This window comes from Carassius auratus, chromosome 4 (assembly GCF_003368295.1).
Source record: "Carassius auratus strain Wakin chromosome 4, ASM336829v1, whole genome shotgun sequence".
Classification (NCBI taxonomy): Eukaryota; Metazoa; Chordata; class Actinopteri; order Cypriniformes; family Cyprinidae; genus Carassius; species Carassius auratus.
The window spans coordinates 23935716-23960100 of NC_039246.1; the positions used below are offsets into that span (position 1 = coordinate 23935716).

The 24385-nt window shown below is 40.6% G+C and overlaps 1 protein-coding gene and 1 long non-coding RNA gene across 7 annotated transcripts in view; one reads left to right on the top strand and one right to left on the bottom strand.

The window, feature by feature from the left end:
• LOC113063359 (transcription factor SOX-5-like) overlaps window positions 1–14916 on the top strand; it is a 115151-nt gene extending 100235 nt beyond the window's left edge. For 3 of the 6 annotated variants that reach the window (XM_026233691.1, XM_026233709.1, XM_026233716.1), the window contains 7 exons: window positions 1271–1420; window positions 4622–4793; window positions 6980–7152; window positions 9942–10044; window positions 10588–10761; window positions 11980–12196; window positions 12497–12791. In XM_026233691.1, coding sequence (XP_026089476.1) covers window positions 1271–1420; window positions 4622–4793; window positions 6980–7152; window positions 9942–10044; window positions 10588–10761; window positions 11980–12196; window positions 12497–12791 — 1284 coding nt within the window. Of the gene's footprint in view, window positions 1–1270; window positions 1421–4621; window positions 4794–6979; window positions 7153–9941; window positions 10045–10587; window positions 10762–11979; window positions 12197–12496 lie in introns of all 6 variants that reach the window. The other 3 variants (XM_026233681.1, XM_026233725.1, XM_026233699.1) reach the window with 2 other exon arrangements.
• LOC113063385 (uncharacterized) overlaps window positions 1–24385 on the bottom strand; it is a 40598-nt gene that overhangs the window by 15867 nt on the left and 346 nt on the right. The window lies entirely within an intron of this gene.

The following is a 24385-nucleotide window of genomic DNA, read 5'->3' on the forward strand; positions in this document are numbered from 1 at the left end:
GTGGAGATATGTCTCTCAGCATGATGGTGTGTTAATCTCTGTGTGTTCTCATCTGATAGAAATATTTAATTCTAGCAGATACAGCCGACAGAAGATTGTGGAGAATGTGCTGTTGAGGTTGAGAGAGAGACAGAACTGCCATGGACATTTGCATAAACCAGTCTTTGTTTCCTGCTGGTGGCTGGCAGCCAGAGACGAACAGAAGGACGGAAGTTTTACTCACAAACAGCCACTTGCTTCCAAACCTTAAAGAGAAAAATACAATTTAAAAAACAGCCCGTCACTCCTGCTACTGTAAACACAGATTTTGTTCCTCATCTTTTCCCACAAATACAATAAAAGCCCCCCCTCTCTCTCTCTTCATTCTTAGCTTTCCTCAAAGACCACAAAATTGCACATGAAAACCTCACAAACACACTTATTGCAGGAATTGTACAAACAGCTTCGGGAATATGTTTTATTTGATGTGCAGCCGCTGTACTGTCTGCTTGTTACCGTAGAAACATGTGCTGTGGTCCATAAACACATTGTTGAGGAGCACATCAACAAGCTCTGCATTTAACAGTTGGAATATGTTTTTGTTTGAGGTTGACACATACTTATTTGACGGGTAATGCAGATATCCATATTTAAAGACCTAAATAGAATATTGATATATACGTATAAATACATTTTGTCAAAATTCTAATTTTGTCATTTTTAAGATTATCCAGTATATTGGCCACTAATGAAAACATTTTAAACAACAGAGAAAGAAACAAGCAAAATGTTTCATGGGTCCTCCTGTCCTGGTGTGCGTTCTTAAAAGAATCAACGTGGATGCGGTGTTTGTTTCCTCTCCCAGTGGCAAAGAGATTCACAACTTCTCCCTTTACATAAACACATTCACCAGTTTTTCGCCTTGAGAGGCATTTTTTTTTCAGTCTTTCCTTAGTGAATATGACCCTTATGGTGAGTGTTTTTTCCCAGGATGCACCTTGGCTGGGACATGTCTCACTCAGGCGTCTGCTAGCTGTTAGCGTAGCCCCTTGAGGCCGGATGGTGGAACATAAAGTGACAGCTCTGTCCCTTCACACATAAACAACCATCAGCCTTCTCCACTAATGGCCAAACCAGCTTTTTAGCCTGTTTTTTTTTTCTTTTTGTTTGTTTATGTGTTCTGTGTATTCATTTATTCATGGACCTTTCTCTCTTCTTCATCCACTCTTCTGTACCTTCTGCCTCTGTCTGTCCTCTCTTTCTTTTTCTATCTCTCTCTGTCTCTGAGTAGCAGTTTTATGCAGCTCAGCTGGCTGCCATGCAGGTGTCTCCGGGGGCCAAACACAGCACAGTGCCTCAGGCCAACCTGGCAACCGGAACACACTCGCCCACCAGCGGCCAGAGCGAGAAAAACAGAAGCACCCCGCCACCAAAGCCCAAGGTATGCATTTGTGGATGTGTATTAGGCTGGAACAACTGCGTACATTTACCATCCAGAGCTAATAGTCTTTGTATGTACTGGTTTTGATGTTTTTTTTTTTCTTTGGTTGATTACCCATAACTCGTGCAAGCTGGCACTATGCCCTCAACTCTCCATGCCTCATTGCATTGTTCCATTTCAAGTGCTTGGTTATGGAAGCTTCTGAAGGTCCTTGGTCCTCAAACCCGAAGTCTAGCTACCACCACTGTGTTGTGCTTTTTCCGATAGTGTATAAGGCTCTGAGCAGGTATCTTTCCCTTTGGCCATCATGGCAGCAGGAGGCCAGAGCTATCTGAGCGGAATAAAGCTCCATGAATATCAGGCAGGGCAGAAATAAAAGCAGCCTGTCTGGCCTCTCTTCCCTCCTGCTGGGCTGGTCATTCTAGACGCCCGGACACCCCTGCAAGCCCATTCTGTTCCGCTCAGCAGTACAATAGCTGGACCGTGGGGCGGCCAGGGCTGGATAAACATGTGTGAAGGCCTGTTGCCTGCTCTCTCTCCGGCCTTGAGCCACGGCTAAGCCTGATGCTTGTTTGGACAGGGAAGAGAACAGACCTGGAGCTCAACCACATGCCTGTTGCATAGAGGAAGAGTTCAGTATGTTTCCGTCTGTCAATCTCAGTGCAAAGCTTTGGCGGTCCTCATCGTTTGGGCCTGGCCCCATGCAGCTCGATGTGTCAAAGGCTAATGAAGACTGGTTTCCTCAAACATTTGGTCCTTTGTCACATGCCCAAATAAATGGAGAGAAAAAAGAGGGAAAGGGATAATACAGATAATTGGCAGTGCCGTCTGCACCTGCTAGGCCTCCGCAGCTACTGAGCCATGAGAAAATGACCTTTTCCTTAAATATATTTTTCTGTCTCTCTCATATAACCTGTCAAGTATTTCAAAGTGGATACTTGGTATCTCAAACCTTCGGTTTCCCTCTCCAGATTTTTCCTCAATCAGGACTCTCTTGTTTGTTCTATCTGTGTCTGCAAGCTTTTGCCATCATGAAGGGGCAGGCATGTATATTTCAAGGTTGCTGCCCTGGGGTAGTTGCCACTCTCTCATTTTAAGACGTGCGCCATGTGTCAGACAGCTGGTTGGACTGAGGCGTACAAAGCTTAAGTGCATTACCCCGGGGGAAGCCTCAGAACTCAGGTGCATCACAGAGTCACTATATCACGGTTTTCACTATGTGACCAACTCAGATTCAAACATGCAGACCCTCACACCCACATTCCTTCACCTAGGCCCAGTGCTGCCACAGTTGGTTCTAGGATCTTTCTTAAAATTGCTATATTTACACTTACAACTAGATTGTATGGTTGGTCAGCATTCTGAGCTTTGATGCTTCCAGTGTAAACAACCTCAAGCAGTCGCGACACACTAATCGCTTCCAGTATTGACACAATGTTATTGTTAATTTATTTTTTAAAGTTACTTCTTTGGGCTTTTTATACTTTTATGTGGAAAGTTGCGCTGTGTGTTGATGCACTAACCATAAGGCTATTGGCACCGACAGGTTACTGTTAATTTCTAAGGTTTTTTTTTAGGTTTTGGATTTCTACATGACTTATATCTAATTTTATATGAGATTTAAGCTTATTCATTTTCTATTTGAGTTGTCTCCTCCTGTAAAATGTATGACGGATCTTAAAGCTAGCCTTCTTCCTCTCACATGGCTTTGCCAGTCTTCATTAGTTCTCCTCTCACCCGCTACATTCTCTTTGGCTAACATCCCACCCAAGGATTTGCTTCTCGAAGAACAATCCACCATTGGGGCGGGAGGCAGGCATTATCTGTCATAAATATTCAGTTTTCCTCTTCAATGCAGCCTCACTACACACCCGACACAATATGGGTCATGATACAGTATTCTCCTCAATCGCGTCTTAGTGTTCTCATTGAGCAGGGTCTTTTGTGTGTCTCCCTTATGATGGAGTCCACATCCCACTGGTTCTCTTTCCATTGAGCAGCACTAATGAGGACAATCCTGTTACGGCCCATCACAGCACAAGCAGTGAGGGAAAGGTCTTAATCAAGCTCTCCAGACCTTAGAAGCTCGTTTCCAAATACCTAGCATGCCGCCTTGCTGCCTACAGCCTCTAAAAGAGAGCAAATGTCTGCTCCTTCTACTGCAGAGGCAAGACGAAGAGAGACACTGTAGTTCTGTGAGATGTGGTTGTCCTCTATGGCTGCTCCAAATGCTTTTGTGTTTCTGGCCATTAATGATACAGAGAAAAGCTCAAGAAACAGGTGTCGGTACAGATGCTGCGCTCCCCATATAAGCACATATAAGATCCCACTGCAGTGGGAGCATGCTAGTGACCTGAGACTCACTCAGCCAGGCAATATGATTGACATCTGTGGCTTGAACGAGGGCTGGTGAGGTCTTTAGACCCTAGAGGTCTGAGGTCTGTTGTGGTTTCGATATGGAACTGTAAAGCTGTTGAGAACAATAGTAATGACAGAAAGGCATTGAAACCATGAAAGACAGGTTTAGGCCTTCATTGCAATGTTCTAATGATGTGCACAGGGCAGTATCTGCCATTCTGAGACCTAATTGGCTCTATGGTGCCTTCTCTGATGTGATTACAATGTCATCAGGGTTGATATCCGGGTATTAGTCATTTGCATGTATGGATAGAGTCCACCACTGGTAACCTGGAGGCACAGAGGCGGTGTTGTTTGTTTATTATGTAATTTAGTCCAATTGATATCTGCGCACATCTGAAACTGGAATGTGTGCATCAAATAATCATTTGCGCTTATATTTATGGAATACTTGGTTATTCTGTGTTTGTGTGTATGCTTGTGTTTTTTCTTCTCAATGCACAACATGTTTGGTAAATGTGTGTGAATCTTCTCATTTAAGCATGTTTCTTTACATGGTATGCTCGCTTTGTCCCATTTGTTCTATTGTTTGATTGAGCATGGGTGTGCTGCATGTCTATTGCGCCATGGCATTGCACAAATTCAATCCAACATTGGCAAGTTTATCAACTGGCCTGCGCAACCGCAATTAATCTTACATTTCCTTGTGTTCTGGCCGCATCTGCTGAAAACCTACATTTCGGCGTGCGGTCAGCTGATTTGACCCCTGCTGGGAGATTTGATTGGGTCCCAAGTCTCTGAGGAGAAAAATCACACCAGGCCAAACGTGTTGCTGTTTTGCAGGACGAGGGCGCTCAGCCCTTGAATCTGTCGTCCAAGCCTAAGGCATCCGAGAGCAAGTCACCCAACTCCCCCGCTTCCCCACAGGTCCCTGCCCTGAAGCTGGGCCCCGGGTCCCTGAAGCACAGCGCCCCCTCCAGCATCGGAGGACCGCCGTCCAGACTCAGCTCCATAGGTACCCACACCTCCACAGTTCATTGCAATTCAGTAAACACACACAAATCGCAGCATAACCTGCTTAATGTTATTAAATATTGCCCTGGATGTATCTCTCAAGAGCATTTCCTACTCCCTGGATATGTTTTTCTGCTGGCACAGACTCTTGTATGAGACGGTAATTGATGTTACATTTTTAGGTTTGTAGAATTTAATTTTGCCTGAAGGGCACATTGTCAAACATTTATTAGTCTAAATGGTGGGGGAGAGCTTGTTAAGCAGCTGTGTTTGGAAGCGAAAGAGAGCGAGACAGCGGATGGGAAGGTTTAACGGCGTTTATTTCTGTTGTTTAGAGGTGCTGAATAGAGCAACACAAGCCTTCCTGACAGGCGCTGAGATTAGACAAGCCTCTTATACAACTCTGTTACCACCCACAGCACAAACAACATACATTAATAGCACAATAAAGCAATATTCTCCCCTCCTCACAACAGTTAGCCATTTCAGACTTCTTCCCTGTAATCGCAGTGTTTTTCTACAAATCCTGGGATTTAATGGCAGATTAGTGGATTTGGTGCCCAGATGTTTTTTGTTCTGAAAAAATGGATTAGAAAGTAAAGTTTTTACTGGAATCCTTTAGAACATGATGCGACGAGCGGTTCTTTTAGATCATTAAATTTGAAAGTGCCGTATGTCCCATGATTACTCCATCTGGAGCACATCTTTAAGGGGTCAGGAAGTATTGTGATATCAAAGACGTATTCAGAACCCCACATAAAATGTTGTTTGTGGGTGTATGTGTTTATCTGGATGCATATTTATATTTCGACAGATGCCTTTGAATGCCCTTTTTGTGCAATTTCTTCATCTTTCCATCCTTGTTCTCCACCTCTCTTATCTGTTTGACCTTGCTAAGTGACATCTGTCCTGAGACTTTCCAGAATGCCCAACCCCATGCATCCCTTACTTTTTGTGTCACTGTCACCAAAGAAACACAACAGGGGCTGTCAAAGACGGTGTCCTCTAAGGCCATCACTCTTCCTTGCCTTTCCTCAGAAGCCAAAAAGAAAGTTTCACTCTTCGGGTCACTGTAATGTTAAAATTGAAGTGCTGTTTATATTTTGCGTTATTAGTCTGATAGTCATCTCTTCTTTAAACAAGTAATTCTAAACGTTAGAACAACAATCTCTCTTTAGTGGGGTCATTGCTCTCAATTAACACTCCAGACATTTTTTTTTTGTACCCTCTATTAAATCAACTGTCAGGAAGTGTGCTGGCTCTCACACCCTGTGACCTGTGGCCACTTCAGCAGATATGACTTTTAAAAGAGTTCCCTACTCTGTCATTTCAAATGAAAGCATTTAATCCATCCTATCCAGCATTAGCGACCGGATTAGGGAAGATAAAGACTCATAATCTAGCATAGGTCTTTGTTAGATCTATCCTGGCAAGATAATGCTCCACCACACATACACTAGCTAACAGATGCGGCTAACGGCTTGGGCGGTTAAGCTGCTGAGAATAATACAAATAATAGCCATGAAAAGATGGTTGGAAACATCTTTGATATGCTTGGAGGCAGATGTTGCAGAATGGGCCAAATTAGGCCGCTTATGGCTTTAATATCAGTAATCTCCTCTCTTTTTTTTTTTTCTTTAAAGATTTGCCTGAGCTTTGGTCTGAATAAAAGCTTACAGAATGGCAGACAGAGAGAAAGAGAGAGAGAGACTGCTTTTATATATGTGGGATATAAGACAAATTGCACATTTTAGCAAATCTCTCAATGTAAAAAATGCAGATTTGGGAGATTTTCTTCGGACGTCAGCATCTGTTTTTAACTGGATCTCTTATCGTTTATGTGTGAAAGTAATGCTCCCTTTCCAAAACCTAGTGAGCTGCCTAAAGAGGCAACATTTTAAGGCAAAAGCTATCCCAAAAGGTAGGAATATATAATTATACATCCTCCTTAACTGAGAAGGCAATCACAGAATGCATTGCGACAAGTGCAATAAATTGCAAAATGCATTGCAACAACATGCAAAATTGCTAACAGGGAATGGAAGTTGGCGATTTGGAAAATGCAGGAACCATTTGAAAATGACTGCTTTACAAAAAGACACATTCATATGCTTTACCCGTCTGCTGTCTTACAGGCTCTTGTTTTATGCTTGCGCTCTTTCTCACTCATACCTTTCACGTTTTCAGACCTGCTGTCGTCCATCACCTCCGGCGGCTACCTGAACGACCATGAGGCAGTGACCAAAGCTTTCCAGGAGGCCCGACAGATGAAGGAGCAGCTAAAGAGAGAACAGCAGGTTCTCGACGCCAAAGTAGCGGCAGTCAACAGCCTGAGCCTCAACAATGGTCGCTCAGAGAAGGTTCGATTAACTCTGGTCTTGCATTTACAGACTTGCTCATTCTTTCAATTTGTGAAGGGATTCATCACCAATGAAGTGAGAATTAAAACAGCCAAAACAACACAAACAGAAGCGTTAATTACAACAGAACGTGTTTATCTCTGAACAAAGCGATTTCCCAAAGCTGTTCTTGTGAAGAGGAGCAGTGGAGGTGAATAAGATCTGAAAGCTCTTTTGTTGTGCACAATGGCGATGTCTGGGAGGCAGGCTGAGGGCAAGCAGGGCGCAGTGAACAGGATGCTAATTTTAATGGCGTAGCTGATGCTAATGTGAAGTGACTGGAGTGACTCCTTGGCTGTGCGGCTAAATTGGGCTTGTTTGCTAAACACACTGGAGTCAGCTGGTCCACGAGACACAGGACAGGAAACGCCTTCGACCACAGATAATAAAACACACTCGCTTTTCCGAGGAATTTGCATACAAATGCTTTAAAAAGCAGAGTGCGTCAGTAAACAAGCATTAAATTATGGACAATTTTGCCTCGTCCATCTCTAATGGCGTGATTGTGCACATCGGCAGAGGAAGGCGCTTGTGTATACACAGGTGTCCTTGCTTCCTGATCTTCTCTGCCACACAGAGATTTGGTTTATTTCATAAACCTTTATGTGTAAACTCATATCAACATCTGCAAATACACAGTAGGTAAATGCTTAACAAAAGCATGTTTATGGGTGTGCTGATCTCCGCTTCAGTTTAACACACGCACACGTTGGAAGGGTTTTTCTTCTCTCGGCCAGGCTTAGTGGCTGTGCTGATTGCTACTAGGTTAATGAAGGTGCATTAGGAATAATCCACATCTCCCAAGCACTCTATCCTTATTATGATTTACAACAGATCAGCTGCACTTTACCCTGACCACAGCTTTATGCCCTTACACACACCGCCCTCCCTGCTGCACTTTTGCACGTTTAGAGTACAGAGGGGTTATTTTTGATTAAGGCCACACATCCGAATGCTGAAAAAAGGGCAGATTAGCTGCAGTACATAGGCAACAAACACCTGAAGAGAGTTTTCAATTATCTCTGTCTTACAGTATGTAGATGAATTATTTTCCTGTATCTGCCATATTTCAGAGTGAAGCATTAAGTTTTAATAAAATAAAAATAAAAAGACTTTAGCCTTTTGTTACATATCAGCTATGACCCATGTTTTGCTACTTAGTAGTCTTAGCAAGGGGGGTTGGGGTGATGCAAAATAACTCTAGAGAGCATCTGACTGGACAAAAATCTGTAGTACAGGATGAGTCGTGTAGTTTTGTCCATTTTCTTAGAGAAGGCTAATTTTTAAATGTGCATTTCTATTTAAAATGACTTTTTTCCCCAACTTTTAGGAGTACTGTAGCATATAGATGATTTCAAAGTTAATAGACATAGACTAAAATCCAGTCTGGATTGCAGTGGTTTGTGCTGAAATGCCACATGGCAAAGTTGTTCTTTCAATATTCTTTCCCCATTCATATTTTTACTTTCATATTGTTACTTGACTTTACCTCCTACGTGACTGAGGTCCACATCTGCCAGCCCATCTAATGTTTGTTTTTCCTCTTCAGTCCATTATCTCCTGATTTTAGACAATTACTGTCCCTCTCCATTTTAGCCTCAACTCTCTGAGTGAGAGTGTGCTGCGTGCTTTTAACTTGTTCTCCAGGAACACATTGTGCGGGCAAATCAAGCCCTGTTCCTAAACCCTTTTGTGTCACACTAAGCTAAATGGATTGTGGAAGATGAACAAGGCCAATCGTCTATGTCTATGTGAAGTTTTAGTGTCAATCCAAACAAGGTTTAGCTGGTTAGCATGGCCCGGTTAGCCTCTGCTGGTACATGTTGTAACTACACCAGCTTAAAACCAACTTTCTTTCAAAATTAGCTGATATTTTGCAAGTAAATGTTGTGAAAATCTTTCATGAGGGCTCTTAAAAGTAGTAAATATACTTGTAGTTGAGATGAACAGGAGTATTAATGGATAGCTTTCGCCAGATAATAAAGACCTTCTACTGTATAAAGCCTAAGTTTTCATGTTGTCACATTATCAAACCTGATCATCTCTCCATTTGTCTCTCTCTTTCTCTTGTCTCTCCGGGGAGAGATTCTCTCTCCATTACACATTCATTTAAACCCCACTCACTTACTCAGTCTGAACAATTAAATCTCGATGGCTGCGAAATGGTGTAATGCATTTCATTACAGAGTCGCAGAAGGCCCGGGTCACTCTCTAATGGTGAGGACTTTGTCTGTGAGTGTGTTTTAAACGTAGCGTGGATTCAGGATGGAGTCTAATTGACTAATTAAGCCCCAGATGCAGCTTCGGGGGGGTGATGGGGGGTGTGCATGTTTAGAGAGAGCAGAGGGTGTTGTGTTGAAATATGTGGCCCAGCTACATTAGCCATGTAAATGCATAGTAAATCTCTTTTTATTGGGTGTAATAAATACCCAGGAGGCTGTGCGGTCCAGCCCCACTCTCATCTCTGGAGCACTCGCGCTCTCTAATGCATTGACCTTAGGGCTAAGCGAGAGAGACAGAGATCGAGTGAGTAAGAGAGGGAAAGAATAAATGTAAATAGATTGCAGGTGGCAACCAGGCTACTCGTTTTTGATGGATAAACATTAACTCACATTTTCATTCATTTTCATTTTCTTCTGAGTCTTTTTGTATGCACTTGAATTGTCAGTTCATTGGTGCATATGCTAATGAATCTGTTGAGTTGTTGAATATGAATCTAACTGGGTTGGCTGTATGTTATGTGTGTACAGGATAAAGCCGCTCTTGAAAGCCTGAGCCAACAGTTAAAACATTCTGAAGAGAGCAAGTTCACTCATGCAATGATGGACTTCGGCATCAGTGGCGATTCAGATGGTAAGATGCTCTTTTTTAAAATTAATCTCTCTATTGATTTTGTGTCATAAAAAAGTTCAATGAAATAAAATAAAAATACATATATATTTTCATTTTATCGTGAACAACTCATCCATCCATATTTAATCATAAATTTGTTTTGATCTTATAACTTAACTTAAAAATACTTCTCCAGTCATTTCACCTTCTTACAGTCACTTGCATGCTCACACCATAACCAGTGGATGAAACCAGGACCCAATCCTAAATTTTTAATTTTTTAGTTGTGCTATTTTTTTCCCCTTTGATAATCAGTTTTTCTCAAATGTGTGTCATAACATTTTAAAAACTTCAAAGATACATTAAGGTTAATGTGCAATAACCATGGACCCTATTTACTTTTTGACTGCCAACTCGCTTTTAATCTTTCTCCATTCCATTCTTCATGGTTCTCAGTGGATACAATTACATCCAACCCTACATTTCTGTCTCAATTGATGTGTACTGTACTTGTGAGTATGTGTATCCCCACACTAACAGTGACTCCCTGTTTTCCTTCTCCAGGAAGCCCGAGTGTGTCAGACTCACGGATCTTCAGGGAGGCTCGAGGACGTGGCAGCAGCGAACCGCACATCAAGCGGCCCATGAACGCCTTTATGGTCTGGGCTAAAGACGAGAGGAGGAAGATCCTTCAGGCTTTCCCTGACATGCATAACTCAAACATCAGCAAGATCCTCGGTGAGAGAGAGAGAATAGCCAGAGACAGCGCTAGTAAATCTCTCCAACCACTTATCTAGCCACTTCAGGTTTACTAGCGTCCTCTCTTGTTTCCAGCTGTGCAGTTTTTGACTCAAGGCTTTTGATCGATTTATATTCCATCCGGCTTTGATTCACCACATACTGTATTCCCTAATTGGCTGAGATTTGTGGGTACATTAAATATGGGTGGGGCTTAAAGGCTGGCTCCTTCGGGAAGAACTATGCAGCCAGCCACAGAGAATTCCCTCTGTTCCTTCTCCCCAACACACACACACACACATCCCTTTCCCGCACTGCATTGTGTAACCACAGCCTAATGAATCGCTCTAGAGGGCCGACTCCAACAATGATGATATAATTCATTATGCATTAAACCAGCTCTCCAGTCTGTCTGACATTTTCTCCAGACCTCTGGGATTGTGTTTGACATTTTAAAGAGCTCCTAAGCGTTTTATAACGCTGGAAAATCTGGTTTTAATAAGGCCCCGCTCTCTCAATTGTTAACAGAAGGAGTTTCCCCTTTCCAGTGCTGGGTGCATGTCAGGGCCAGTGGTGACAGCTTTTTCCCATTAAACATACAGTAGGACTGTGTAAATTCAACACAGACTCACATATACACACACGTAACACCCTGAACACACGTTTGCTGGAGTTCCTGGGACTGTGGCATGTGTACACTTGTGTATGTGTTCACACTTCTCTGTTAATGAGAAATAAGAGACACCGGCCACAGGTACACCTGTTGAGCTCTGATAATTAGATGGAGTGTGTTAGTAGCCCACTTAACCCGCTGTCACCTGGAATAATGACGCACGTCACCAGTGTGTGTTTTGGAGGGCAGAGAGCATACTCTATTCTTCTCTGTTTGACATCAGCTCCACTCAAAGGTACTCATTAGACCAAACAAAAACCCTCTCTTAGTGCAAAGTGCCAGTTCTGAGGCTAACGATAGGCAGTTAAAAGCTGTACTGAGCATTGAGAGTGTGCAAAATTGCATATTTTAAAAATCGAATTGCCTGAATGATTTAGTCATCTAATCTGTCTTAAAGAAGCAGTGTTTTAGTCGGGGTTTGAGTTCATCTGAGCCTGATCTGCCCTATTTTTTTCCTAAATGTTTATGGCTGTAGCGGCTATCCGTTTTCTTCTGTCTGATTCGCGAGTGTGTTTGTTCTCTCTAACACCTTGTTGTTCTTGCAGGTTCTCGTTGGAAATCCATGACCAACCTGGAAAAGCAGCCATATTATGAAGAACAGGCCCGTCTTAGTAAGCAGCACCTAGAGAAATACCCAGACTACAAATACAAACCACGGCCAAAACGCACCTGCCTAGTGGACGGAAAGAAATTGCGCATTGGAGAATATAAGGCCATCATGCGCAACCGCAGACAGGAAATGCGCCAGTACTTCACCGTAGGGTACGTTTCATTATATTACACCTTCCAGTAATGTATTCATTTTAAAGTCTACATCTTGTTCCCAGTAGACAATCAAGAACCCACCCCACATTTTTTCTTAAATATACAGTTTCACTCAGTTTTTTAAGTGAAATGGGTTATGGATGCCATTTCTGGTTGATTTTTAGCATGTATAGTACCAATCATTTGACTAGCATCCCATGTTGCCTGTTTGTAAAGTGTAAACTTTTAGGAAACAACAATCTGATGAGTGTTTTCACCCAGGCTCTGCTAACAGATTGCATGTTTGTTGTACAACAGGCAGCAAGCCCAGTTGCCCTTGTCCTCAGCGGGCGTTGTGTACCCAGGCGCGCTCTCTATGGCAGGAATGCCCTCTCCACAGATGCCCTCTGAGCACTCGAGCATGTCTAGTAGCCCCGAACCAGTCCCACCCAGCAGCCAGCCCTCTTACCTCACACACAAGGGGGAGGTGCCTCGTGTTAAAGAGGAGGAGCTCCGAATGGACGACGGCAACGGCGAAGCCTACGATGACTTCGACTACGAAGATGATGACGGGGACTATGGCAGTGACAGTGAGAATCACATCACTCAGTAAAGCTGCCGATCACGGCCATCTCACCAGTCACCTGGCATCTCACGCGAGCAAACTTCATTCCACCCCCATACACCGTCCAATCAGGACTCCTCCAGAGCCAAGCCCGATATTCACAGCAAAGCACAGGACCTGTCGAAATCAAAGTGACTGTTACATGGAAAGGAGGGTCTTGTAAAGGAAGTATAACACTTGCCTTGACTCCCGCTGAACGAACGAACCGCGGCAAGTTCACATTGAATCACGAGTAAGCTACGACGACATAGGAACAATGACCCTTAACCGGTTTGTTGTCGAGACATTTATTACTAAGGACCTGTCAGTCGACCCGTCATAGACACTTTAAAACGGTGGACCTGTATGTTTCTAAAGAGACACTTTTAAACAGCTTTTTTCTTGGTTCTATAATCTTCTCACTCAGGTACACAGTGCCAACAAGTGGCTTGTGAATGTGTTTTTGTTGTTTTTGTGCAACAGTTTTAATAGAGAAAAAAGACTTATTTTCCTCTTCACCGTAAAGCACCTGAGAGGAGTAAAATGACAGACATTTCCTTTTTTTTTCTCTCTCTTCGGTGTGCTATTAGCTGAATCTTTCTATCATCCTCACACCCATGTCCTATCACTCAAAGATGTCATTTCTGTTGGACGAAAGGATGGAAGGGAGGATTCGCGTCCCTTCACTCAGGAGTTCGGACATCGCTGGATGACAGACAATCCCTTCTCCCTCACATCTTTTCCTCTTGACACGCTTTTACTCTTCCTTTCTCCTCCTCTTCTGTAGGAGCTTTGGTTGTTGACGTCTCTCTCAGGTGTGGAGACAAACTTTACGAGATAGCACAAACTTTGTGTTTGATGGACAGCCAACATGGCGATGGTTATCATGGAGAGTGAAGCCTCGAGCAGAATTATTGTATGCGTGCACATTTCTTTATGTTTGTGTGTGTGGATGAATGCGCATTTCGCTAGGTTTTAAGTTAATTTTTATTACGTGTAGACGGTTGATGTGCTGGTCATGTGAACATTTGCAAAAGGAAAAACATTAATATTCAATATGTACGATTCATGCTAGCAGCCAGATCAGTGCGGAAGGCAGCCAAATGTTTAATAATAACGCTGTATTTATCATTCTTTTTGTTTTAATTTTTCGTCCGGTCATTCATTTGATGTTAATTTTTTTTTCCCCGTCATTCTCATTGTCTCCCCGAACAACTTGTTTCTGTCATCGCTGGGTGACAGACATCGCTGCACCTCATTCTGAAAGGAAAGGAGGAGACACGGAGAGAAAAGCTCTCTTGAAGAGAGGCTGTGCTTGAATGGCGTATTGAAGGAGGAGAATAGAGTTCCCACAAGCCCCGGTGCTCAGCACTCTGTTTTCAAAGGACAGCTCTGAGAGAAACCAGGGAGATCTCTGTTCAAGACGAGCACGAGTGTGCGTTTCAATCAGCGCCCCTTAATATATCTCACATCTCTACTCCTCCGAAGGGCAGGGGCTTGTGTTCTGTCTCTCTCTCTCTCGCTCCTCTTTATTTCCCATCTATCACTGGTTTTATCAGTGCAGAGGAGTCTCCGAGCCGGGCCATCAGTCATCCGCTCTCTGTGTGGCTCTGACTGACCCACTCCATCTTACTGCACCTGTGTGGCTGCTGTTGGCACAGCGATGGCGTTTGATTGACGTCTGCCCTAACCGTAACTACTCTGCCAGCCTCTCCCTGGCCTGGTGTGGGCATAAGCGGGCAGCTGGATGACAGAGACACAAGCTGTTAGGTGAACAGCAGCCAGACTCCAGACATTAATATCTGTTTTTCCCCTTCACATCTACCCAAAGGCCGTCCACTCACAACACATATCAAATTATATATTTAGAATTCACACGTATAACTAAAACCATATTTGAATTTTCTGGCCTACTTGAGATTTTTTTTTCTAACCATAAATGTTAAAGGTACTCTTGACGCCTGTAGCGCTAGCAAAGTGATGACCAATCGCATTTAGCGTGTTCGTCTTTGTCTAGTTTATTCGGTTCGATGAGCTCCAGTCCCGTCTGTTGTTTGTATTTGTGTTTTGCCTCCATGTCAACGTCTCTCTGCTGTCGAGGTTGGGAGGAGCCGTTTCAGACTCTGCATGTTAATGTTTTAGTTTGTATTTGCAAATACTGTATTTTATTTTAACTGCCTCTAGTGTAATAATATTATTAACAATAATTATAAGAATAGGCAGCATTTCCTAAGTTTAGTAAGTTATGTACAGTATAATTTATTATTTTCCTCCATTTGGATTTTTTTTTATGATCGTATGGAAACTGCGCTTGAGAAAGCATTATATTTAGCTGGGTAGGTGTTTAGATCTAATCATTATGTTCAATATTCAGTTTTTTCATTCTCTTATTTTATTTTATTTGTTCTTGGGTTTTTTGTTGTTGAATTAATCCTGTTCTGATGCTGATATATCTCTGAGAAAGTGGTCACGGTGAACTGCTGATATGAAGGAAAAGAGACATTTCTCTTTATTTCCATTTTCTTTTTCTCCTCCGTGCATCGTTCATGAACTCCAAACACGTTTCTTAAAGCACTAGGACTCCGGACACTTGGAGACAAACATAAGAAGAACATGATATTTTTATTTGTAATGGTTTATGTATAATGTGAAGTTTCCTATCTGTTATTTTCTCTTTTTCTTTTACTGAAGATAAAGAAAACCGCTATATTATACCCCAATTGTTATTGAACAGAAAGAGCGTGGATCTTGTTTACTGATTTTTGTCATCCTCTCTCTTACATTTCATTGGAACATCACTGGTTTAGACAAATGCATTTGTTTACCTATTTTGTCAAATTGGGGTACAGTTACAGTACACAGCACCTAACCCTTAAAAGGATAGTTCACCCCAAAAATGAAATTGAAAAAGCCTATATGTCTTACTTTCTTCTGTAGAACACCAATGGAGACATTTAGCAGATTGTCCAAGCTGCCCTATCAACACAATAACAGTAGATAGAGACCAGGGGCTCTGAAAAGAAAAAACAATGCATCATAAAAGAGCTCCAAACAGCTGTATTATATTCTTAAGCCATTTAACAGCTTTGTGAGAGAAACAGACAAATGTAAGCAAGTCACCATTCACTTTCATTATGGGCAAAACAGCAGCCTGGACATTCTGTTAAACATCTTTAGACATGACTTTTCTGAATTGATCAAACTGTCTTGATTCCAGTGAAGCTCCACTGAAGGGCCATATTAGATGTTTTTATCTCCAGAATTGTTTTAGCTCCACACACTGCCTCCGTCTGTCAATCAAGCTCACACTAGTGACATCACAGTCAGAAAATAGCCAGCATCTGATGTGACCATGCCTTCACATTTAGTAATTCCCACAATCATATCAATCGATAGGGACACGTATGCTGGCTGGTTTAACACACTAGGTCACGTTCTGTCAACCAATGATCCGTCAGCATGGTCTTTAGAACTCATACTCTGCTAATGATGGCCTGTATTATGAACAATAACTAAAAAGACAATCAAAGTCATGTGTGGAGCTCAAAACGACGTTAAATGACATCAAACTAAAAGTACTTCGAAACGTATCTTACCATCTCAACTTGAAAATCGAGAAAGATAATTATGTAAATATAGCATAGAGTTATAGATTTATATTTTGTTCATAACACAGTGTAATATAAGTTGTATATTTCTTTCTCTCTTTTATTGATGTTATTCATGCCACAATAAAAGCAAGAGTTACTGTACTCTTATGAAAAAAAAAATGAAAAAAAAAAGCAAGCCGTGGGTTACCACCATCTGTTCTAAGTTGACGTTTTTCAGTATTACTGCCAGTCAAGGCTCAAATAAAAACAGCAACGTGTTCTGTATCTCTACTGTGTGTCTGTGGCTCCTTTTTCTGCCCTACTGCAACTCACCAACTCCATAATTAAACTGCCAAAAAGCATCACACTGCACACTCAATACTATCTGTCTACAGTTACGTGCCAACACATGAAGCAATCGCAACATTTTTAGGCCAAACAAAGGGAATTCCCAGTGCTGAACGTCATTGTGTGTGTCTGGAATTACATACGTCACGCCGGATAGTAGGACACCTGCTGAGGTTACAAATATTTGTAGAAGAATGTTCATGAATTACACCGTATTCTTAACAAATCTTAAAGGTTTGTCTCGATCGCTCCCCCTCACGTAGGTGGTCGGAGATGTTTTAACTTTCATACCAGACTTTCTTAACCACACATTTCAATTAGAAATAATATTTGTGCCACAAATCAAAAAAATTGCCTAGTGTTATCATACAATTAAAGAACGCAAAGCAATAAAAATACCACTTTTATGTGCACACAGAGTATGTCTGGATTAGATTTCAGTCAAAATAATGAGGCTCTGGTGCTGCCCTCAAAGGAGTGTAACAGTAGGATTTATGCATCGGAGCATTTATGCATTTTTCCTGCATCATTTATGCAGGAAAAATTGCAGTCATTTTCTAAGAAATACATACATTTTTTTGCAAAAAAATAAAACGTTAAGCAAGTGTATCTGCTTTTGTTCATTAAAAAGTGATGTACTACATTACCCACAAACTTGATATATATTTTTCTATTGTATTTTATGTTGTTTATATAGTTGTCTCCCTTATAAAAAGGACATAGTCATGTTCTTTTGTCTTTTGTCCAATTTTCAAATACTTGTTGTGACTGTTTGACTTAGTTTCAAGGCTTGCAACTCTCGGCTGAAATGTCTGAAATGCCTCTGGAGAAAAATAAATAAAATACTCCCAAAACCAAGGCTGCTTAAAAAGACACCTAACTCTGTAGCAGAGCACCCAATTTTTCCACCAATCAGAAGGCCAGAGGGCAATGGTTCACATCCAATCAAGCAGTTGGTCTAATCAACCTGAAACAAGCATGGCGGGAATGGAAACAACATAAAGGACAATGCATAAAGGTGAGGCTCTCTTTTAAAAATCACAAGCTTTATGTAATGAAATATGATGGTTGTGTTAATGTCAATGCTTTTGTAAAAGCTGCAGGGTTCAGTGCTCTTGTCTTTTCTGGCCCTGTAATGTTTCCTCTCTGGTGGGTCTGTGCTGCTGTCTTGAGTGTTTGTCTGAGAGGGAGTTAAGTACTCCAAATTTTCACTTAAACGCAGAGGAAAGTGGACTGGAAAATTGAGTCTTTAAGTCTTTAAGTGAAGTAGCGTAGCTCAGGGCACTGTAAATATTTGATTTTTTCCCTGTAGCTAATACTGAATAGAGTGTTTTGTAAGAGTGTGTGTGTGCATTTCTGCTCAGTATGAGGCTAAGTTCAGAAAAGAAACATCTGATTCCTCGAGTTATCTTTCCTGCTGTCTTTTCGCCATCTCTGCTGAGTGCCGAACGGAAAAAGGGGGGCAAGATGTTTTCATGAGGCAACAGCATCATCTGAGGGAAGCAATTAGCATAATTCAGAGTGTGTATTTACTGTTTTTACATGTTTGTAAGCTCATGCTAGCTTATGTATTTTTACAGTTACCATGTCTGTGCGCGTGATGCATATGCCTGTGTGTGTGTGTGAGTTCCAGAGAGCTTCTGCGACAGCTCAGTGAAATGTGCAGATTTGAAGCGTGGGTGTTTGGAGATTGAGTGAAAACGATGTCACATTAATGATTTAAAGTAGGTAATAGGATGTGATGTGCCTCCAGAGCCGCCAGCTAAGCTGAGTTTAAGACACTCCACTAATGTATTCATGAAGAGGGGGGGATTAGAGACAGTACTCAGAACTCCAACACACAAGCAATCACACACACATTACCAATGACAGACAAATGTGTACACACACGACACCTTAGTGCGACCGAAGCCAAACGCATCTGCACTTGCACTACAAAGGCAAAACGTTAACACGCATGTCATTCAACATCACAGAGGCCACATACATATGGCTGCCACCAGAGCGAATGTCAGACAACAGGTTACGCACTAAATATAAACCAAACCAAATAAAATCACCAAACTCCCAACATTCGCACTTCATACATCCACCGAAATGTGACATGAACCTAAACAAATAAACTAAATGACAACTGACAGATTTGATGCATAATATTTTTGGGGAAATGCATCCTTTCTGAATAAAAGTATTATTTTCTTTTTTTATATATTTCAAATCAAGGTATAAGAGTCTTGTCTATTTTTTCACTGCATCATTTTATTGGCTATGACATACATTTTGTAAAGTACAAATATTGTATAATTTCTCTATTAATAATAGTGCATGATTATAAAAGCTTAAGCAAAGTGCGGTTTAATTTTTTTTTGGCCATGTCTTCCCAAAATTAATTAATGTCAAATAAACCATCAGATTTTAAACCTCAATGTGAGCTACCCTTTTTTTCCCCTTTAAAAGTGCAGAGTCTTTTCTGACACAAGGACAAATCAACTTTCAGTTAATAAAGCCATTGTAGAAATGGCCTATTCACAGTAAACATCGATTCATGTATTATGTGAGCAAACACGTTTCAAGTGACAGTGCACTAAAATATTCTCTCATCATTTGCTCACCCTCATGCCATTCCAGACCTGGGTGGCTTTCTTTCTTCTTCATAACACAAGAGAAGATATTTTGAGGTGGATTTTTTTTTTCTTTTTTTTTTTTTTTTTACAGTAAGTCGTGAAAACCTTTTTTCTTTTAGGTGAATGGCATGTTAATAAGGCTTAGGCTGTGAGGCTTTAATTAGGCTTTCAATATGACTGAATAAAAAATAAATACAATTTTTTTATAATAATATAAAAAATATATAGAATGCATCTTTGTATCAACAATGTATGAGAATGTTTCGCATCTTGTGGCCCTTCAAAGTGAATTCAGTGCGTGTGGTCTGGGGATGTGCTAGACCTGCAAACACAGCTGTAGATGGTTTATTCTGCTATTTAGCTACAGTTTAGCAGTAGGTGAGAGACAGGCATGGCATTGAGAGGAACAGCACAGCCTAAGGCTACTGTCCAATCAGCTCTGACACATATTTCCCCTTACAGACAACACATTACGTTTGTTCTCATTCAGTGACTTCATCAACAGCTGGTCTACTCCATCCCCCCATCAATCTTCATTCACATGAAATCATATTATTTTGTCTTTGAGAGGCGTCTGCCTCTTGTGCATTTGACAGTTCTTATCTCAGGTCTTATTTCAGATAGTCTCAGTCTGTAAAGTTACCATGTTTCCTAAATATCTGCAAACATATTATGGTATTTTTATGCTTTAGTAGTACGGTCAAAAACTTACATACAGTACCTTTAACCTTTGTATATAGCTAGTCAGAATTATCATACGAATAATTCACACAGTGATGACTGAGCATTTTATTTTACAATTGATTTTTTGGATTCTGTTATACAAGTAGACCTTATACTTGAAAATGTATATACATATTTAAAAAAAAAAGGATATGAACTTGTCCCATTGTTTGGAATTTGCTTCTTTGTTCTTGTTTTCCTAATTGCTTGTGTCCTTAATAAACTTGAGAACTTCTTATATTAGTTAGATTAGTTTTAGCTGTGATATTAAAATTATAATAGTTAATTGTTAAATTTCAATGGTACATTAGGGACCAGACTTTATGTTGAAAGTCAAATATTTGGCAACATAAACCTGTAAGCTCAGAGTTACAAGAAACTCTTTTGTGTTGTTGATTCGGTTTATTCGTGCATCATTGTTAGCACAAATATGATCAAAACACCACTGCAATTTCTGCACTTTTAAAAGTTTTGGAGACAGCATTTAACATTTTATACCACCAGTTTGACTGTGTTTGTGCTTCATCCGGAGAACAGCTTGACTAAGCGGTATGTGAGGAGACCGCTTTCACCCACTGGCCTCCATTTGTAATTTATCAAATTGATTTTTGAAGCATTTTTCTCCAGCCATTAACACCCGAATCCACACATGCTAATATTATGCTAATAGTATGTTAATTGAGAGGGGAGCTGCTAAGCAGGCCTGCTGTCAGGAGCTCTTGTGAAAACTGGGTGGGGTCACTCGCAAGCTGCAAAACGAGCCGCAACACAAATAAACAAATCTCTAAAAGCTTACGGGAGCAGCGCCGCATGTTAACGCACAAAGGGAGGAAGGGAGGGAGGGAGGGGGGGGGGGTGCAGTCGGCCACTCATCAGAATAAACAAATGTGTGATTAAAAATGATGCTGTACTCCTGAATGTCATTCGTCCATGTCACTGGATAAGAGGTGATTCACACAGTGTTTTGCATTTAAAATACAGGGCATGCATAGCAGTGCAATGAAAAACACTAGGTATAGAGATGCATTTTTAAAGTTAAACTTCTTTTAACTTGAGTGCATCATTTTTAGAATGGTGTTTTAAGTGTGAGACATGAATGCGACAGTCTGTTGTCCATCTACCACATGCCTTAATAAAAAAATCAACAGAAAAGCAGAGAAATTAAAAATGTGAGGTTACGTCTACATTAATCCGGATACAAAAAACACTCTCCGTACACACAAGTGTTCTCAAGCATATTCCAAAAGTTTCTTATTCACGCTGAAACATAAGAAAACGTTAAATTTGCCTTAGTGTGCATGTGTCAAACCTCATAAAGAGCTTATTGTGATGATACAGGCGTAACAAATTCCATGCAATTCTTCTGGCAGGACCATTTTATTTATGAAAATATCCCACCATTCACTGGCGTCCAGGTCGCAGTCGCTCACTATTATGCATGTTTGATCTAAAACACAACTGCGCTCATGCAGGACAACAATTGTGAGTACATTTCCTGTCGTCTTTGTAAAACTGTAATATGAAGAGTGTACAAAGTAGGCACAATACAGTCAACATACAGTCAATATCTATTGATACAATATGCGTCACATGACTAAACATGCATCATCATTTTCAAAAGTGTATTAAGCTCAAATTTATCCACTTTGAAGAGCGTATTCAAAAAGTTGTGTTTTCCTTGACAGATACACACTCTCAGACTGAATGGAAAGCGAAAACGGAGAGAAAAAGATGTTTTTAAAACGAATACATAGTAGTGTGGACAGGGGCGTAGCAACCGGGGGGGACGGGGGGGACACGTCCCCCGCACTTTTAGAAACAGGTGATTCTGACCCCTGCTAATATTTTTATTTTTTTTAGGATCCAGCGTGAATATTTCCTGTAGTGTTCTCTGATTTGTTACTTAGATTTGAGTGAAGTAACATTCAGCCAATCACAGAGCGATTCATCTCCTGGGCGCGTCTGCTATGAGCTTCAAATCTCTTGTTGCTCTTCTGAATTTTCGTTCGTTCGTTTGTTCACTTTGCTATTAGGCCGTCTGGGATAAAATGCACCCCAGAAAAAAGCAAAGGACGATTACATCCTTTTTTTCAAACACACACTGTAAGTATGTTACAGTATGTCGCGATGACACGAATCGCGCGATAAAGTTTTCATGTTATGATTTAACCTATTGAACCCGTATGGACCTCGTCACGTCGCGCCGGATTCAGTGTGTTAAATGCTCTCCTAATTGTCGCTTTGGATAAAAGCGTCTGCTAAATAAGACGTAACAATATTATTGGTTTCTGCTGTCTTTTGTTTGTCTACGTGCTGCTCGCAGAGTAAAATTATCATTTCACAATAAATCATATTTGTTTTGCAACGAATATCTTAAAATACTTTATCAAATTTTATTATTTTAATTCATAACTGTTACTTTATGTCCTAACTGGTCTGTAGGAAAGGCAGGCTGTGACGTCACTGGCAGAGAGAGGGGGCAGTTGCTCAACCTCTCCAGAATGTGTACAGGTGAGATTTGTATAAAAAAAAAGCAGATTGACTATCTTAAAGCTGAGGTAGGCAACTTTTGACGCTCTAGCGGTTAATAAACAGAACTGCTTGCGTCTTGCGGAAGAACATTGTAGCCGGAACTACTTCTCTCTGTTTATGTCTATGAAGAATCACAAAGGTACTGGGTTACTCCGCCGCGGTACCCCCGAAGCAATCTAAAATAGTCCGAATATAAACACTTATTATAGGTGCACCCTAGTGATTCAGGACAAGCCAAAAACACGGTTTGGAAAATGGATTCATGGTGTACTCGCTTATTATATAAATTTTTCTACATTTTGAACACAAACAAAGTTAGGGACCGCAGCTCTGATTGGTTATTTTTTACCGGGAGTGATGTATTTCTGCAAATGGCAATAGGAGCACTGGGAGGAGCCGGAGGAGCTTGATTTTTTCACAGATTATCTGTCTCATATTTTTCATAAAATGTATGTTGTATAAAATTACTGTAGATGTAATCTGTATACTCATTTAACACCTGTTTTGTCCAACTGTTAAAAAGAAAAGTTATTGTTCAAATGTAGTGCAACTGAAATATTGTAAATATCATAAAATATCTTTATTATTAAAAAAAAAAAAAAAAAATTATAGATGGTCTCCCATTGGTCTCAAAGTCCTGCAGTATTTTTAAATTTTGAGTATGATTTATCAAAAATAGGTTCCTGTAAGCTATCATGTCATGTTCCCAAATTTGAAAAAGTAAAATGCCAATTGGTATTCTATTTAGAATTTATTATGAACATCAGCTTTGGGTCAAATCACCATACAGCTGTCCCCCCCACTTTTAAAATGGCTGCTACGCCCCTGAGTGTGGACAAAGAGGCAGTATAATGGAATGAAAAAAAAGAGTGTGTTTTGAAAAAGTTAAATGCTGTGTAATGCTCAAGACAATGTAAAAAGACGTATGCGCAATGGTCAAACTGTTTAGCACGTATGTACACAGAAAAACATTAGAAAACAGCATAGTGGGATTCAAAAACATGTTCTGTGTAAAACTTAACCTGCATGGACTATATCGACACAAGATATCGACCAATTCACGTTAATGTAGAATTAGAATTTGCATGTTCAGTATCCCAAAGAAACCCGGATGGTCTGCTATTTCCAGTGGAAACACTTTAACAGTGTTATAATATTATTCACAATCCATTGCCCATTGGAGGAGGATTCTGTTCAGCTCTACAAACACCAAAATAAAATGTGTTAAAAAACTACAGACATGGCAAACTTGCAAGACCCACATTACATGAGAGAGGTTAAGATAAAGAGGTTTGAGTGATTAATAATCAAAATCTTAACCTAACTTAACTTAAATATTTATTTAATCTGTAACAGCACTATGAACTTTTAAAGACATACTTGAACATTACCTTTTATTTATGCATTATGCAAAACATGAAGACAGTGTTTCTCATGAAGGACCCCCTAAAGGTATATGAGTCTGACACTTCTTTTCAACATGGAAGGAATATTTTTTTGTGTGTAAATTAAATTAACTTGAATGTGAATATGAGGACGTTGACCGGAGTGGTTACAAAACCTGTCTACTCTTCTGCTATACATTCAAATTATTTGCATTACAAAAAGAGTAAATTAATTTAGGGCATAATATAAGAACCTGTGATTGTTTTACAGACATAGTCAATTCTGTTTTAGTTCTTCGCGTGCTTTCTCTGCACCAATGTTTGTTTGATTTTTGTTGTTATTGAGGACTTGGAAAAAAGGGCATAAGTAATGACTAATATCTGTTTCTTACACTAGTTCT